General features: G+C 45.4%; 1 protein-coding gene across 1 annotated transcript; it reads right to left on the bottom strand.

Annotated features, from left to right (window-relative positions):
• Window positions 1–1406: 1406 nt before the first annotated feature.
• CLCN6 (chloride voltage-gated channel 6) lies at window positions 1407–19019 on the bottom strand. The gene is made up of 23 exons (XM_015882354.2): window positions 18886–19019; window positions 18016–18075; window positions 16583–16648; window positions 16391–16456; window positions 15715–15781; window positions 15234–15340; window positions 14880–15006; window positions 14262–14329; window positions 14061–14119; window positions 13261–13393; window positions 12226–12339; window positions 11815–11981; window positions 10982–11108; window positions 10495–10621; window positions 10028–10181; window positions 9780–9939; window positions 9546–9652; window positions 9107–9293; window positions 8445–8602; window positions 8058–8214; window positions 6714–6821; window positions 6183–6308; window positions 1407–4843 (listed from the first exon to the last, which is right to left on the bottom strand). Exons 1-23 carry the CDS (start codon window positions 18964–18966, stop codon window positions 4763–4765), a joined length of 2607 nt encoding a protein of 868 aa, XP_015737840.1. The 5' UTR covers window positions 18967–19019; the 3' UTR covers window positions 1407–4762.
• Between the last annotated feature and the right edge of the window lie 43 nt (window positions 19020–19062).

Here is a 19062-nt window from a genome sequence, read left to right on the forward strand (position 1 = left end):
GATGATAGACTTCCAAAGAAAGCAGCAGCTTACAGCTGCAGTCAGAATTTGGGGTCTTTTATGTGCAAAGGAAAGCATTTGTCAGACCTGCCCTTCCTACCTCCCAACTGATCTCTGAAAGAACCAGTAGAACCCTGCACAGAAGAAGAAGCAGAGTTGTGAGGAGAGGGAATTGATTTATTTATTCTTTAAGCCAAAGTACAGAGAAAGGCTTTCTACGTTGGGAATTGGGAAGAAACAAAAGAAAGATCAAATCAATGTGTAAAGCTGGGCATCCCACAGAGATACTCTCAGGTATCAGCAACAAGGAGATGCTGGGTGAGTCAGCAAGGCTCTCAGTGCAGTCCTGCCTTCTCTTTTACAGCTGTGAGATCTTCAGAACAGCGTTGTTTTCTATGTCCACATACACAAGTGGATTCCAGCCTCCTGCTCCTACACTCAGACTTTTCTTTCTGTAGCTCTGAAACAGCCCAGAGAAAGGAATAACCTTGATCATACAGCAACCTCTAAATCCCATTGAGACCAATGCCCCTCACTCCTGAGATGACGACCGGAGGCAACTTGCTGCCATCTTTATTGATTCCATTGATTCCAGCTGTGAAAGGACCCTTTTTACACACTACAGTGGATGCTACAAAGGATGAATGCATCCCACCGTGTTGCTGAAACAGACTTCAGCACCTGAGACAAGAAAAGCACCAAAAGCACCTTCACCCCTTCATTTCTGTTACATAGACAGGGATTCTAACATGTGGTTTAACTTATGAGCCTATAAATCTCATTAAAAAGGAACTTAAATCTAAATATGAAGCTGGTTGCTTTAAGCATGATCTTATTGCATAGCTCTTCTCATAACCACCTCTATCACCCCTGATAAAACACACAACTACTGTTCTTAAAGCAAGAAACATTATTGCTTGTATTTAGTTCAAAAAGGCTGATATTACACCAAACTGATATGCTGTTCCTGAAAACATGACCAGAAATCTCTTCCTTGTGTGTGTAGTTAGGGGGAGAAAGTAGACAGATGAGTGGTAGCCTGTTACCTCCTTTATTTACTGCTATAAGGTGGCAGACAATGTACATTGGTTTGGACAGCTGATGTCTCTCATTTCTTTCTGTGTTGCTGCATTTATGACAAAGGGTTGAGGCACTTTCCTCCCTATTATGCTGACTCTCCTTAACTCTGACTCCTTCCTAGGAAGGCATCTTAATTAAGAGGACTATATCACTTACTTAGAGCCAACAGCAGCAGGGTCTGCTATGTCCTCCCAACAGATGTACACCACAGCAACCCAAAGAAGAACAAAATCAAGCATGGAAACTCCTATTTCTGTCCAGCCTCAAGGCATCAAACTGTTGGATCCAGATCCAGGTAGCTCATAGACAGCAACTACTCCACTACCTCCAATTGTGTCCGTGGGTATTTCCACGTTCTATCAGTATTTTATTACAACAAAGGGCAAAAATAAGACACCACTAGAAACATCAAAAGGCCTTGAAGTGCTGAAGGAGACACACAAACATTTTACTCTGAGACACGTTATGGTTGTCATGGTTTCATGACACACGGTTACACAAATACTCCCCAAGTGCCATCGTTCAAATAAAAATGAGTTCATACAAAGTTAAAAAATAATAATAATACATTTTATATACACACCATGGGATTAGCTTACATCGTTTCATAACAAAAACCAGTGCAAAAAGAAACAAATGGAAAGGTAAGTCGCTACCATTGGAATGGCTCACAGTTAATTAACACTGCACAGGAAACCATGAGGCAGGTGCCCCACATTACCCCTAAATTCTGCCATAAATACTAATCCAGTTCTTGGTTCCTACTCCTTTAGTGTCACTTTGAGTTACAGGTTACAGGCACCTATGCTAAAAGTAAATTCCTTGGTAAACCAACTAAGTGACCAGAAGAAAAGCAGGGAGGGTGTTGTTAGAAAGGAATAAAGTGAGCAGCAATGTGTGAGAACAAAGGTGGTTCATTTAGGCCAGACAGTGCTGCCAGCTGATTGAAGGCTTTCTAATGGGGATGCAGAGCTGGTGCTCAAACTTTGGCAAGATTTTTCAGCCTGTCTTGCCTAAATCCAGGCCTCGAGGGGAGGACATCCCTGCAACAACATCAGCTGCTGCAGTTTGTGTAGAGAAATAAACCAGGAGGGAACCGGCTCATGGCAACTTAAGGACTTCAAGTGCAGGGAATGAAAGAAACACAATCACTCAACATGAGCAAGAACTAAAGGATTTGCCATGGAGAGACACAGGGCACTCCTTGAGAGGTTCTCTTGACAGTATGGGATTGTAACAGCTCAAGCACAAGTGCTGTGAATGGAAGGTATGTTAGGAGAAGCACGTTTTAAACAACTCAGCTTCAGGGAGTGCTGGAAGTTCCTCAGGGCAGCTTTATGCAAGACCAGTTTGCAGGGAACACTCACATTTTAAAAGACCAACTGCAGTTTATCCAGAGAAAACAATCTCACTCTGACACACTGGGAAACAACTTGGAAATCAACAGCAGAAGCCAACACCAGCTCGTATGCTCTAAGAACAGTGCTACATCTGTCCCAGCTAAGGAGTTGAGATTGAAGGCACAAGATGGGTACTGGCTGTAGGAAAACACCTTTCTTCAACCTAGGGAGTTTAAGAGCTTGCTTGCCTTACCTGAAATGGAGCCAATGTATTCAGAAGCCAGCAGAACTGCTTTCAATGGAGGAGACAAGAGCTGTTGCTACAAGCTCCACAGTTAAGAAAAAGAATGAATCAGTTTCTGCTATTTAGTGTGGGTGCCTTTTTAATCAACCCTGGAAAGCGGCCATGGCTAACAAATGGTCTTGGGAATTAAAATATAAAAGTTAAAATAAATCTAAGTGCTTATGAACGGCTTTGATAAAAACCTTCCCAGCAGAGCTGTGCTATGCTCTGTGTGACAAGTGCCAATTCTCCCTTAACGTTTTATATCAAGACCCATCTCTCATCTGCAGGATGAAAATCAAGTGCATCCCATGACTTGGCCATCTTTTTTGCAAGAACAGCCAGAGAATGCATCTGTCCCTCAGCTATCCAGAGTGCAAAGACAACATGATCATCTAAGGAGCTCCTGTGACTTGAAGAGCCGTATGTGAAGACTACAAGAAGCTGGAGCCCTGAACACAAAACCACCTGGCCCAACTGCAGCAGCAATTAGCTTCCACAGAGTCCAAAGGGGCTGCTCTAACAGATGTAGTGCTTAGACATACATAAGTTCCTTATTTCAGAACATACAATAATGGTCAATTTCCTTCTGGTGCATCTCTCATCTCACCAGCTCCTTATGGCAGACAACAGGTTAAAAGGAGTGCTCAGAGACTGTGCAGAAGCTTTCCTGGGATACATTCCCTGTGTTACTTAGCCCAGTCTCTTGGCTGAGAGAATGCTCTGTGCTTTATCAAGCCAATCAACACTGCATCCCCTGGAGGCACAATGTTGGCTTCCCACCCACATTTATCTGTATGCAAAACTCACAAAGGCAGGTGCCTGCTGGAACAATACAGGTGCTGGCCAGGATGGTACCTGCTAAAGCAGTGAACTGGTTGCAACTGGCTTTTAAATGCTGTTTTTACCCTTAAAGACATTTGGTTGCTACAGTTGCAGACGTTATTTCCATCATTTTAAGAGCCAGACAGGCTCACTTATCAACCTGCTGTACAGTCCTAACTGCCAGTCACCAGCACCAAGTATCCCTCCTGCCTCAACTCACACCAGCTCCTCTCACAACAGAGATCATTCAAACATCAGTAATAACTGCCTCTAGAAAGCAAACTTCTTTGTACTGTGAGGAACTGGGGTCCCCGGTTCTATAGCTGTAGCTGGAAAGGTGTCCCAGGTTCTCCCTGCTGGGTCATTACAAGGACACAGAAACTATAAATACAGGAGTGTCAGGTGGTGACCAAGTTGAGTGGCACAGCGTACCTTAGGAGAATCTCTTGCAGGGAGATAATGGTAGCAACAGCTAACAGGGAAAAAGAGATCTCCCTTCTCTGAGATGCTCTGTAAGTGTATTGAGTATTTAAAGTCCAGGCAGTAACTGGAATTAAACTGTTTTGAACTCCAAAATGCTCTGAAAAGTCAGCTGCTGTCAAAAAACGTTACAGAAAGAACATTACTCTCCCATGGATAGAGCAGGAAAAAAATGGAAGTAAGGGTGGAAAAATATGAGAAATTAAGAGCATCCACAAAGCGATGTGCATTTCCAGAGTTGGCTTTTGATGCTGCTTTTGAGAAAAGCCATCCTCCAAAGCAGCAATTTGGTAACTCCATTATCTCCTCTCAGCCTTGACAGCTATTCCCCTCTCACACAAGTAAGGCAAAAGTTGCAGGAAAAAGGGAGGATGAGGAGAAGGGAGATGCACAGGAGGACAGGGAAAAGATGCTGCAGTTCTCTGCACAGGGTACAGTGGTTCTAGATGGTTCTTTCATCCAAGCCTCAAAAATAAACAAACCATAACAGCAGAATGTACCGTTGGGACAACACCAGATGAAGGGCTGGGATGAAGAGTGGTCAAACCAAGTGCCTGAGACCAGTCAGTAGCTCTGGGCTCAAGCAGTTCCTCTAATTCTCTGGCTAGCAAGATGTTTTCCAGCTCCCCAGGCTTGATATGCGTGTGAGAAGCCAAACGGCAAAGTCTTGGGCCTTGTGGGGTCCAAGCAGAATGCGAGCGCGTGTGCAGGCTTGGAAGAGGGAGGCAGCCACACCAGCAGTGGGGCAGGGGCATCAAATGGTCTGATAGTGTTGTCTCAGCCTCGCCTGCAGGAATTCGTGGGTCAGGTTGTGCCGAGTGATTATCCCAACAATCTTAAAGAGGAAGAAAAGGAAAGACATGTCAGTATCACAATTGTACCACTAAGAGATGTGCATAGTAGAGCTGTTGTTCTTTCCCAACCCAAAAGAGCAAGTGAGAACCCCCAGGCAGGTCTTGGTCAATACAGGGGGTTCAAGTTCAAAAGCTACAGCCCCTTCTTGAAGCATATATCTACAAGCGAGGTACACGGCTTTAACTACACCCAAATGGATAGCTTAGCTCCTGCTATGTCTAGACACAGCAATAGTTAACCCTACCTATAAAGGAAAATATATTTTTTTCCATTACAATATATCCATGATAGAGAGCACACAGATGTAACAAACTCCTTCAGAAAGTGAAAGCCATTGGAAATGTCAAAGCTGTCTCACGTGGCTTCATTAGAGAAATCTCTTGTTTGCCACATGCCAGGACTGCAGACAGCTCACATGAAATTCTAAGAAGCTCTGTAGGTGAAGGAGTAAAACCAGCACAGTGGTGAATGTACAACGACTGGCAGGTCACAAAAGGGGCCCTCATTGCCAGACTGCTGGGAAACAGTCAAATTACACATTTCAGCCAATGAAACAGCTCAGTAATTTTACACATTGAGAGCTCAGAGCTGGGCTGCTCTCTGATACTGCAGGAGCATCTCATATTAAATATGGAGTGAGTTTACAGCACGCGTTTTCCAACAAGTTATTTAGAGTAGCTATTAGGAACACCTAAAGGCAAAAACAGCACTGCTGCCTCATTAGGACAGACCAGTTCTGGCTATTATTATCAGGATTTTGTCTCCCTGTTCAGGCTTAAGGGAAACACTTTCTCATTATGCTTACAGGAAATTACTGACACCTACTGACTACTCCTGCACACTGTAGATGGCAAAGAGACAACTATGGTGAAACAAGCATAACTTTTTTTGCTGCCTCTATAAGTAAGAACAGGATGAAGCTCCTGTCCAACAGAAAAACCTCCTGTCCAACCATATGGGAAATCCTGCTCCTGGTCTTGAATAAAGCTGCTGAAGAGTGAAATTGGTGACTTAAGAGCTCAAGGACTCTTAAAAGGTACAAGATATGTCTCTACATGTTGTTATAACTTGAGACAAGAGGCAAACTGCATGTCCTGCCCTTTGGGCGAAGGCAAGGAGCAGACTTGAAAGCTATAGGTGGTAATGAAGTCACAGCAATTAACAGTGTTCCAGAGTCTTAAGACCACCACGTTCTGACCCCATTAAAATACAACGGTTTGACATTAAAACAGATCTTAACTCTCTCAAAGGTGACAGCATTGCATAAAACCACACCTGCTTCCTTGCTTAGCAGAGACAAAACTGAGATAAGGACTTACCTCTCCAACTGCGTTCACAACTGGTAAATGCCTGAGTCCCATTGTCCTAAACAAGTTAAACACTTGAGATACGTGAGTGTTTGGAGAAACAGCAAAAGGTGACGGGTTCATGTATGGGGTGACATCCTAAGAAAGAAAAAACAGGGTATTATTGACAAAAGGCATTTTCAGCAGCTCTGGAAATCACTAATAAGCCATTGCTGTAGCCCCTCCAACTCTCTGATCTCTGGACAGCATATCCATCTACGGGAGGATTCCTCTTCTCTTCAAAGTTATTTCACTTTCAGAAACCTCGTTTGTCACAATTGGTTTGAACCCGTAATATTAAGAAAAGCCCAACGCTACAGAAAGCCTTTAAGCAGGATAAATGTAGGGACATGATGATGCTCCCACATGTAAACAAGGCCAGATGAATACATGAGAAGGATCTGATGTTGGCCACTGCATGGAAGGCTGGATTCAACCACACTCTTAGCACTTTAAATAGTCTTAAGACAGCTCTAAATTGTCACATCACAGGGTATCTCTTACCACTATCATGCGAGGGTTCAGCAACGTGAGGTCCAGGTCATGGATATCTGGATAGCGGGGATAATCCTCTGACATTTCTGCATGAGACAGACGAGGCTGACTCGCACTCTGCAATTAAAACAAATGCCACTGAATCAAGGTGCCACCTTCCCACGTGGTTCACAGACTGCAAGCAGCAAAGCTAACAATGCTTCCCCCATGCCCTATGCTTACTCAGACTGCGCTCCTCCTCTGCCCACACAAAAATGCCTTCTCCAGAAATATTCCTCCTAGTTGCTCATCTCAGTAAATCCACGTAAACTGAGAGAGTAATGGATATGCCCTCCAAACTCTGACGTATCCTGGTTGAAAAGGACTTGAGGGTACTGGCACAATGGATGTAAGCCAGCAATGTGCCCACGCAGCCCAGAAAGCCAACCATATCCTGGGCTGCATCAAAAGAAGCAGTCAGCAGGTTGAGGGAGGTGATCCTGCCCCTCTGCTCTGCACTGGTGACACCAGTGGAGTATTGTGTTCAGATGTGGAGTCCTCAAAACAGAAGAGACATGGGCCTGCTGGAGTGTGCACACAGGAGGGCCATAAAAACAGTCCAAAGGATGGAACACCTCCCTGCAAGGACAGGCTATGAGCTGGGGCTGTGCAGCATGGAGAAAAGAAGGCTCCAGGGCCTGTCACTATTTAAGAAGGGGACAGATTCTTCAGCAGGGTCTGTCCTGATGGGACAAGGGGAAATGGTTTCCAACTACAGAAGGGGAGATTCAGGTTGGATAGAAGGAAAATGGTTGGTTTTTTTACAGTAAAAATGAAGCACTGGCATGGATTGGATATCTCTAAGGACTGGACACCCAAGTCAGAACCCCATTCAGCCTGAGCACCTGATTGAGCTGTAGGTGTCACTGTCCACTGCAGGAGAGTTGGACTAGATGACATTTAAAGGCCCTTTCCAACTCCAAAGATTCTGTGATTCTATGAACACATGGGAAGGAACAGAAGAGGATTGTGGAAACTGGGCCCAAAACACAAAAGCTCACAGTGATCTCAGCAGTAGGTGAAAAACTCCTGGTAAAACCCTGGCAAATTGGCAGCAAGAATGCACAGTATACACTGCTGGTTGCCCTAAATGTATTTTAAGATCTACCCTCCATTCTCCAGTTTTACTTGCACCTTCATGCAACAGACACTCGCATCAGTTGATTTTCTTCTCCCCAAATACAGTAGCTGTTCTCTGTCCTTAGGTGTAAATTGTAAGTAAAATAATCTTGGCTGCCCATAAAATTATCCCCAACTTGCTAAGCTCAGAGGGTAGAGATGTCTTTGCTACAGTCCCAAATTAGAGAGACTCACTGACTGGCTCTCGGAGTAACAAACACCCCTGACAAGGAGGGTGACCAGCTGTGAGCGCAAGATCAAGCCATGGAAGGTGAGAGGTCTGAAACGTTCCTCCATGGTCCACTCTTCACTGGGAGACTGGTCAGGATACAGGTTGGGGTAAGGAGTGTATCTGTGAATAAATAAATACACATTGTGAGAAGCCTGAACACAAGGAGAAACACACACCCCATCCTCCAAAACAATGGCTATTCGACACAGGTCTAGGTTCCAGCACTGCCTAACAATTTCTGACAACAGTTCTAAAGACACAGGTGCTAGCACTGCTTCCTCCAGCACATGAAGTAATGGGGACTGTATAGAAATACCCCATTTCCAAACCTTCAGGTCGGCATATCTCACCTTCTCTCTAGCATTTGTTGCAGCAAATCCTCCTTTTCTGGTGGCTCCTCTGTTGTTATGTGCTCATCACACATGTTGCGCAGCTCACTCGAAGGGTAAGATTTCATGGACTGGCTCCGTTTGCGCTGCTCTCCAGCTCGGGTGAGAATGCTGGATTTCTATACACAACATTGTTCAGATATTCACTAAGCAGGTCAACAACTGTCAAAGAGTGACTATAAACTGCTTGTCTAAGAAGTCAAGCACCCTTTTTGCTAGAGTATACACTGTTCATTACAACCTTAAATTGCATGTTTCCCCCCATCCTCCTCCTATGAATGATAGAACATTCATAGGAGGAGTTTTCATAGGCAGTTATTATCAGTCTCAAATGTGGACTCAATACTTGAGTGCTCAATCCAGAATGCTTCCATGTCTATCCTGAACTAGTTACTCAAAAGAACCTTCCTCACTTTTGCTTCTAGAAATGCAGCCTTCTGTTCTGCCTCTGTCATGATCAGGAGAATGGAATGAAACTGCATTTCTGAAAACTCTGTATTTCAGTAGGTGCTCGTGTCTGGTCTGAATCCTGCATTGAAAATCATCTACATAATAAAGGAAGGGGTCTTCCACCTGCACAACCAAGCTCTATTCTTCGACTTACTGAAGAACCAGCTTCTTACCTTGAATTTGATGTTGTTGCTGATCAGCTGGTTTCCCTTCATGAACTCCCTCTCATTGCCCCGGTTCTCGGTCACAACAGGGAAGGCGTGATGAACAGTTGTGCGCAAGATGCTAACGAGGGACTGGATGCGGGTGTGGGGGTAGACATAGGTCAGGTTGGGCTCCATGATGTCGCTGGCTCGTAGCCTGAGGAAACAGAAAGATCCAGGATTGCTGCATGCATCTCACCTGCTCCACCCATCCAACCCTCCTCAGCAATGGCTCCAGCACCTATTTCCTCTTCAGGCCTGATGCACAACTTCCAGCTCCTCTCACAGCAGTTGATGCTGCCAGGTTTGTTGGACACTCAGCAGCATCCTCCCATTACAACATTCCTTTCTGAGGAATGTTTTTCAGACAAACTCTAATCCACAGCCCTGCCAAGAGTAGCAGCCTTACTTATCCATTTCCACCTCTGTTTCCCACTCCAGAAGAGGCACTCCTCTCAAGTTCACATGGATGTCATAGATTCCCTTGTTGAAAAAGTCTCCTGTCCATTTGGCTACCTGTGGAGCAAACAGAAGGCCTACTGACTCCTTGCTCCAAGTAAAAGATTCCTTGGTTCACTGTGGCCCTGGAAGGAAGAGAGATTCAGGGCTGGCACATGCCTGAGAAACCAGAGCTAATACTCACCATGAGGGTGATCATTATTGGGAGCCCGTAGGTGATTTCATTGGTGGATTCAATTAGGATTACAGTTAGACTAATTGTCATCCGGACCACTCCTCCCAGGAATGCCGCTGCCCCAATCAGTGCAAAGGTTCCTGAGTAGATGTGATCCAAGCCAATATAACTAAGGGAAAACAAAGAGCCCTGAGGTTAGAATAACCTGAGAGCTCAGCCTGCACCTGCAGCACATCTCTCACACACATTCAATGCACCTTTTGAGGAGGTTGGCGACCAGGCGTCCGAAGGCAGCCCCACAAAGCAGTGATGGTACAAAAAGACCACTGGGCACAGAGATCCCATATGTCCAGCAGGAGAGTAAGAAATAGAGAAGGAAGAACAAGGAGAGTGTGACTGGGCTGAAAGTACCTGCAACACAAGAATAATCATGACTGAAGGGGAAAAGGCCTATGGAACAGATAGCAGTCTTGCACCATCCACCCCTCAGCTCACAGCAGACTCATCTCACAACAGTTCAAACACACATGAATATGCTGAGTAAGCAGAAAAGAAGGAAAAGCAGGCCTTTCTTTTCATGGAGGGGTCTTTACTCTGTTGTACCAGCAGCCCCCTGAGCTAGAAGATACTTTTATCTTTACAGTTCTTGCGACAAGACTGTTTTCAAGCAAGATGGAGCTTGGATCCTAAGGATAGCACAAGGCACTGCCTGCTAGCTACTCACCATCTTGATGGAAGAGCTGGAGGATAGCAGACTCCTGAGGGTTGAAGAAGAGGGTGGCCATGTCGTTATAGGTTTCATTCGGGCAGAAAAATGTTTTGATGCTTGAATTCACATCCTCAGACATGCCCTGATGAAGAACACAAAGGACATGAAGAGTTAAAATCTACCTCCTGCTATGTCAGCCATTGTGTAGAATGGGAATAACCCTTCTGTATATCACACAGTTCGAGATGATCAGACCAAAACAACAACAGCAGACACTAGGCCTGCAGCATCAACAGGATAATTCAAAGCTTGAGCTCATTTACCAAACTACAGAAGCACAAACTGCAGCTTTCACTATTACCTTAATGTTCTGCAACTGCCCATAAGCTTTCATTCAAGTTTTCTGTAGGTACTGTGTGCCATCAAGACCTCATTACCTGCCCTTATTCCTCTGAAGGGTGAACACTACGAAGACATACATTCTTCATGGGAGATTCCTCACCTGCATACTCAAGGTGTCATTGCCAGTGTGACTGGTGGAAGACATCTGCCGGCACTCCCCCAAAACCATGGAGGCCACAAAGACCACGACGGTTGTAGTCAGAGACACAAGCAGGCTCTCCAGGACTCTGCAAGCACACAGCAGAAACCACACACTGAAACCACAGACAGACCCGTAACCCAGTGTAGGCTCTGACTCTGAAACAGGAAAAAAGCAGACACCACAGCTTAATACTGGAAGCAGGAGAGCCTGCAAGCCAGGCTGAATGATGAGTTGGTGGCCAGGATTACATTAGCTCCCTTTTTTAATATCCTGCCCCTTAAAGGAGCTGTTTCTGTTCTCAGAACACATAGTCACACAAAAAGCCACAGGGAAGGGCTCAGTGATGATGCTGTTCACATGGAAACGATGTTCTCTGTATCCTTACAACACAGGAGACTATCCTGTCTAGACAGCACTGGACAGGTTGATGCATAGTCTCTCCTACCTCTTTTCCAGCTACTGAAACACCTTCTTTTTTTCCTCCCCTCTAAACCTGGGCTTCTCATTTATGAACAGTCTACAGCAGCCTACAGCTTCCAGAATTACATGGCAATTCACTAAATGCCACAGGCAGAGATTAGTTGTGGTTTTAACCACACAAGATAATAATCTGCTCTTTCTACATCTGTTTGGACAAGATACAAAAAAATCCTGCACGGAGATGAAGCTCTAGTTTGCTCAGCTATAAACATCAGAGCTCCCCTCAAAGCCTGTATAAGGGGATTCCAGCTTTCATTGCCCCACCTGAACACAGATGGGACAGCTGCAGAATCTCAACAGAGCACAAATACCTGACAAGCTTTGGTTTGGGATGCACGTTCCGCATGCGGTACTTTGCGAGCCTCTTGTTCAGACAGTTGAAGGTGGCTCCAAGAAGACCTCCTACAATCCCCATCAGAATGAAGAAGCCCAAGTCCACAGCTGTCCAGAGGTGGCACTTCTTATCAGACTCGGAACACTACGTGCAACAAAGCATAGGAAACCCATTAGTAGCTGTAGTTTCCTGCCACTGCTTCTGCCTTAAAAGCAAAATACTTTTAGTAGCTGTGACCATAGTGGAGCAATCATGTGTTAGGCTACCAGGGTGCTGCTGTTCAACACCACCTGCCCTTAAATCAGATACACATGTATCCACAAAACCAGCATGAAATACAGAACTGACTTGAGACCAGAGGGGGAATAACAACAGTGCTAAATCTTACCTTAAACTCTCCAAAGTTCAGCAGACCAGGGAGCTGGAAAGACCCCCAACTTCCAAACTGAATCCCAGAGCGGAAAAAATTCAGGGTGAAGGTGGCAGCCATGGAACAGAACAGCTAAGGAAGTTAAAACATGGAAAGAAATTAATTAATCAGAATTAAAGCTGTCACGGTCAGCCCTTCCTTGAGACTTATGGCTGGGGAAAGAAGCTTCAGAACCTTTATGAAGATGGTCATTATGCTTTATGAACACCAAGCTGTAGGAAAATGGTCCTACTGAGGATGCCCATTTCCTGCTGCAAAATAGAGTAGGCTTAGAAGGCACTACTATAATCAAATGATCTGGCTTCCCACATAAGAAGAGTTAGGAATTTCACCCTATAATTCCTCCAGCATTTTTTTAATCAGAGATAGTAATTTACAGTTAAAAAACAATTACAAGGCACTAACACAGCTTGTTTAGAGGGAGAATTGAGGTCTTCATTAGCTCTGATAGAGCTGCTGTTTTAGCAAACCCCTGGCTCCTCTTATCCCTGCTGAGAAACAGCAGAATAACTGAACCCCACCAACAGGGCATTTTGTGTAAGAAACACCAGAAACATAATGAGATATGACACATTCTTTGAAAAACTGTCAGCTTCACAAAACTAAGCACTACAGGCAGAGAAATCCACTAATAGGATGCACAGGGCATTGCTGTAGTACAGCTCCCCAAGGCAGAAGAGAACAGAAAGAAATTCAGCACCTGCTTACTCTGCACTGAGAGAAATGGGCTGCAAAGGCCCAGGCACAAAAGCCATTTCTCTCATGTACCTGAGAAAACTATGCCACCTACAAAGCTGTCCTGTAGTTCTGGATAGTATCAGATTACTCTCTGCCCTTGATCTGTATTAATTCTGGGGCACTGATAGAGATAGCAATCTCTTCCCTATCAGGAGGGCTCAAAAGGAGACACAGTATACCACGAATGTCTTCACAGTCCTCTCCAATGTCTAAGCTCAACAAACAGTCACACAAAGAGAGCCAGGCACCACTTACCACTTTCCATGTAAGCCCTTGGTTCCAGAAGGAGGAACCTTCTTCCAGGCTGAAAAGAGTTCCCCCAATTGGGGCTCCAAAGGCAGCTGCAACCCCTGCAGCTGCTCCAGCAGATACAAAGTCCCTTTTATCCCTGCAAAGGAAAAGAACACCAGTTTAGCAGCAAAGAGCTGTGAATGTGCTTACAGATTGTACAGAGTAAGGAACAGTCCCAATTTATTGATATATTCTAGGGATATGTGAGTGACTGCTGGGAGAAGAACTGAAAACAACACCATTTGGTCAGCAAGCTGTTGCAGCACCATGCTCATTCTCTAGAGCACTAATACAGGGCAGAGCACTGTGGTACTACGTGACTGCTGAGTATACAAGGAAACAGCCCAAATCATGGTGCTCCAGCATCGCTTGGAAGAACTCCAGAGAGGGAAGGACAAGCTTTTGTTCACATTCAGGTGGACCAGCCTTCTCTGGAGCCTATCTTGGTCTCAGAGGGTGCACAACTGAGCTTGTTACCAACAATGAAACCATTTAACCATTCAGATTAAAGGTTTTAAGTAGGTAGAGATTTGCCGAGCAGTACAAAAGAACACTGGTGAACATGGAGATCAGAGCTGGGATCCCTTAAGGACAGCATGGAGGTCACGTTACTTATCCTGGTGCTGTCTTGCAGCAGAATGAGGCTGCAAGATACTAGAGGAAAAAAAAAACAAGTGACTGATTCATCTCAAGCAGCCACCCTCTGCCCAAGGAAGTCTGCTCAATTCACCCTTCCCCTCTTCTCCTCATCCTGGAGACAGTACCTGTCACTGCGGAAATATGGGAAGTTAAACTGGATCTTCCTCAGCGAGATGCTCTGGAACTACAAAGAAAATAAAGACTTAGAAAAACAGGTGATAGAAACTTACTACTCACAGTACCCTTACAAAGCAGTGGTGTGGGCTGCTAGTCTCTAATCAATGTCTTGGAGAACAGAATGATTTTCTGCCCAGGCCAGCACTAACCTGTGGTAAACCCGCACCCACGACAGCACCACTGTGGATCATTGGACCTTCCTTCCCAACAAAAAGACCTGGAAAAATAAGATTGATAAGTCAGCATATCTCCTGCCCTCTTCCTTTCTGGCTGTGCCAGGACAGATCATCTCACCCATCCCACAGCATGACAACTCCCCTCTGTACCAGGCCATAAGGTATGTAAGTGGTTTCCAATACCTCAGCTGAGTTCAGGCTCCTCTCCTCTCAAGGGAAAGGGAGCTGTTGAACCCTGTGCCCCCCAGAGATTTGTGAACATACTTACATATCGGGCAGTATTCCAAGACTACTCCTTCAGTGACCCTGAACTCCCCAGGTTAATGCATGCCCTGCTGCTTACAGCACAGCCTCCTTCAGACTGATCTAAATAACACGTTCTGGAGAATTCCCATGTCTCCCTCTTAGACTGAGCCACAAAGAGACACTTCTGTTCCCTTATCAGTTCCATTCTTTCTGTCTTACTGAAGCTTACAACCAGCCCATCAAAATCACTTCACCAGAACAGCAGAGAAGCCTCCTGCGCCTTCTCCTTTATTTCTCTCCCTTCAGTGATTCCATACCCCAGTAACATACCACAGCCCTTCTTACCTCCTGCTACGCTGAAGAGCACTCCCATAGCTTTGCACACCACCGTCCGGAGCCGCACAACCCCTGGAACTTTTACTCCATTGAGGTAGCACTTAATTTCAGGAATTCCTGACCCAGCTGCCACAGGCTGCAGAAAGGAAAATGTTGATGCTGTGCTGCACTGATTTCAATACTGACAGTATTTTAATCAGAGGGCACAGCAAGGGATCGAGAGACATTGCTCAGCTAAATCAAACGGCACTGTGAAGTTAGTTTGATGCCTGGGGCTGTGGGCAAGAAGGAAGCCTCATAGCTAGAACCCATGTGAGAGTAAAGGAAGGCTGTGTAAAGTGCAACAATGAACTTAAGTCTTACCTGGATCAGGACTAGAAGACTTGCAAGAAAAACAAAGGTCAGGTTGAACCCCAGCAGCTCCAGTAAAGACAAGGCAAGACAGCCTTTCTCAGTGCATTCTTCTACCGCTGCATGGAGGGTCAAGGAAAGCAACAACATTCAGTGTCATCTGGCACCAGGAGCCAAACTTGTGCTTCCAATCCCAACCAGGGCAGATGACAACTCATCAGAGAACACATCACCCAGGCAGAGCTCGAGGGTGAGCTATAAGGAAGGGAAACAACTCAGTCTTTCAGAGATTAGCCTTTGCCCACATACTGATACTGAAACTTCTTCCTTGGTTTCAAGGGCTGAATGACACAGGCAAGTTAAAACCTGATTAATCAGCAATGTGACCGATGGCAAAAATCTAAAAGAATCAGCTACTCTGAGCAAAACATGGCAATACGAAGAAAAGGGTCACTCGAGTCCAACAGGACTCCATCCATCAGGTAAAAGATACAGCTTTGTACGACCCGGAACTTGAGCTGGGTAAAGAGCCGTACAAAGAAATCCACAAAGAGGCCCACCTATGGAAAAGAAGACAGAGCTGCCATCAGAAATCATATACACAAGCAACAAAGACCACTCTCTAGCAAGCCCTGCCAGGAATACACACATGTGGGAGGACTGAAGTCGAAGAAGGCAAAATAAGCGTCCAGAGTAAAGTAACTTAGGAAGCTCAAATTCAATGCCTCCCTTGTTTTCACTGAGACAGATCCATCCCAGAATTATTCCATTAATCTGGTAGCATTTTTAACACCTACAACATACATCAGGGTACAGGAAAAAGCTGATGTTTAACTGAGGCACCCAGTCAGGAAAGCTAATTTTCAAGCACATACACTGAAGTTTGCACTACCAAATGTAAATACAGCTCAAATGCAAACTGGCATTGTTTGATTAAGTGCTCACTTTGGACAAGTTTTGCAGAGCCAAAGAATTGGTCAGAATACTTTGCAAAGAAAACAAGCTCTCCTGGAATATAATACATCAACACTGGGCTTTTATTCCCTAAAGCCGCCTCCAGCTAGGAAGACCTCCACTTCATGAATGTAACTGTTTACTCATCTTCCCTCCTTTGCCATTGACTTCTAACTTATTCCTGTTGATCTTTCCCCAGGCAGCATGATCCTTACCAGTCCTGTGCAGACTCCAATGGCAAAAACCATCACCCATTTCACTGCTTCATAGTTTCGGGCTTTCTGTTTAGAAATAGCATTAAAAAAAAAGCCATGTCAAAGGAGCATACAAACAAGAACCAGAAAAAAGGTGGACTTTCTACAGCTTTAGCTCTTGAGATACTAAAAGCTGAAAGAAAAAGATCCTACCTTGTTGTCCATGCTCTCCAAAACTTCCAAGTATGGGTCATTGATACAGCGATCGTAATCCAAACTCTGGAAGAAAGCCAAAAGGTCAAACTAAGAACATCAGCTGCTATGGACTGTACAAAAAGCTGCTCACAGGTGACCTCGTTAAACATTACAGAAGTCATTGCTCCCCCAAAGCCTGTTTTGCAAACAAGCATGGGAGGAAAACCTTCTATAAACAACTTCATTTAAGTATTTCCAGCAGAGCTGGGCTCTGAGAATCAAGAGCTTAAAGAACAGACCACGATAAGGAACAAAATCAACTGGTTAATGCAACTTGAAATTAAAGACATAACGTACAGATTTAGACCTTCCTTTTTTATGTGCCTCCAATGTGAAAGCGCAGAGGTAACATTGGATTTAGTCTTTAGAAACACTAAGTAGGAATTCTCTGTCAACAGGCAGCATCAGCTCTTAAACTCATCACAGGAGGGAGTTAAAAGTAATAGTTGTCCCATTGTATCATCACTCTCTACCTGTATCAGCTTCCCTTTATTGAGCCAAACGGCAGCAGGTTGGTGTTCCACCAAGCAATAACACCTTGCTGACATCCACGCTAACAGCAGCTCCTCTAAATAACTCCTGGCTGCTATTCAGACACTTAAAAACCAATAATCTCCTGGAAGAATCAGGATCTGACAAATGGGAAGATCTGCTTTGAACCAGCACGACACCACAGCAATAAAACAGTGACCAAGGAGATTTCTACAGTCACAACGACATAAGACCACAAGAAACTGTAACGTTTCATGGTGGTGTGATTTTTCTTTTTAAAGCAACAGAACAGGTTTAGAAAACGCACTTTCTCAGTAAGAATCTGCCTTAAGCAGCAGATGCTCAAAAAGCTACTCAGACCACAGGGCTCTAAGCTACAAATGCCATGTCAATGGATACGGAGCAGGTCTTGGAAGAGCAGCAGCTTTTGGTTTTCCTGTGGCGCCAAGGAAATCTAAGTGCAGTGATGCAGTTTGACTGCCTGCCCTGTTATAAACTCAAAGTGATCAAAAGCTGCATGAAGTTCTTTCACAGAATCACAGAACTACAGGGGTTGGAAGGGACCTCCGGAGATCACCGAGTCCAACTCTCTGCTAAAGCAGATTCTCTACAACAGGTCACACAGGAAAGTGTGTAGGTAGAACTTGAGTTCATCCAGAGAAAGAGACTCCATCACCTCTGTGGGCAGCCTGTCCCAGTGCTCTGTTACTCCACCAGTAAAGTAGTTCTTCCTTATGTTTATACAGAACTTTGATGTGCCCATTTTGGCTCATTGCTTCTTGTTCTTTTGATGCACACAAGCAAAAAGGGCCCACATCCACTGATGTGACTGATTCAAGCATAGGACAATTGAGAAAGACACTTTATCAATAACGAGGAAGCTGACGTTTATTGCTCACCTCATAGTCTTTGCGTGGAAGGATCTCATCTTCCTCTTCATGAGTTTCTCCCAGGATCGTCTATGGAATAACAGGGCAAAATTGAATGGAAAATCATCAGCAGGATGGATGCAGACATCAAAATGGGGACACAGCCCTTTGCTGCTTAAAGTGATGCCTATGAAAACACCACTTACACCAGGTAAGTACAGAACCAGAGTAGAACTGTAGTATCATTAAGACTGGAAAAGGTCGTGCAGCCCACCCCATTATACCCACATCCCTTATAGCCATTGAATGCCACTATTCCTATGGGCAGCTGTGCCAGCACATCACCACTACAGGCCGACACACACACAGAGCTCTACATCACAGCTCATATCTCAGCACCAGATGGACGTTTTGCTTCCCTTCACAGAATCACAGAATGACCCAGGTTGGAAGGGACCTCAAGGATCATGTAGTTCCAACCCCCCTGCCTGACAGGGCCACCAAACATACACCTTTACTAGATCAGGTTGCCCAGGGCCCCGTCCAACCTGGCCTTGAACACCTCCAAGGACGGGGCATCCACAACCTCCCTGGGCAGCCTGTTCCTGGGCCTAACCACTCTCCTAGTGAAGAGCTTCCCCCTAACATCCAACCTAAATCTTCCCTCTTTTAACTTAAACCCATTTCCCCGTGTCCTGCTATTGTCAGCCCTTCCCAGCAGCATAAAGGACAACACAACAAACAAATGGAACAGCGGGGCTGAGGCCGTGAGGAACCAAGGCCCAACGCCATAGCAACACCCAGTTCCCAGCCACCCTCAGGCTCTCCCCAGCTTAATGCCTATAGACAAAGCCCTGCTGTACAGTGAGTGACCGGACAGGCTCGTGGCTCCATCCGTACCAGCTCCTCCGGTGTGCGGCTCTCCCTCTCCCCGCAGCACTGCGGGCAGCAGCAGCACATCGCCCCGCCGCACGCCGCCATCTTGCCCCGGCGCCTCCCTCCCGCTCGCAAACACGTGACCTCGCGGCGCTCACGTGACGCGCCGACGTACTGGAGATGAAGGCGCGGCGCCATGTT

This window comes from Coturnix japonica, chromosome 21 (assembly GCF_001577835.2).
Source record: "Coturnix japonica isolate 7356 chromosome 21, Coturnix japonica 2.1, whole genome shotgun sequence".
In the NCBI taxonomy this organism is placed as follows: domain Eukaryota; kingdom Metazoa; phylum Chordata; class Aves; order Galliformes; family Phasianidae; genus Coturnix; species Coturnix japonica.

What these genes read in the sequence shown, in the direction of transcription:
- CLCN6 (XM_015882354.2), bottom strand. Translation starts at nt 18,966, where the DNA reads ATGGCGGCGTGCGGCGGGGCGATGTGCTGCTGCTGCCCGCAGTGCTGC. An exon ending in TGGAGAGCATGGACAACAAG is followed by an intron (nt 16,457 to 16,582) that starts GTAGGATCTTTT and finishes ATTTCTAAACAG; the next exon opens with AAAGCCCGAAACTATGAAGC. An exon ending in ACAGAGGTGGAAATGGATAA is followed by an intron (nt 9,294 to 9,545) that starts GTAAGGCTGCTA and finishes CTGTTTCCTCAG; the next exon opens with GCTACGAGCCAGCGACATCA.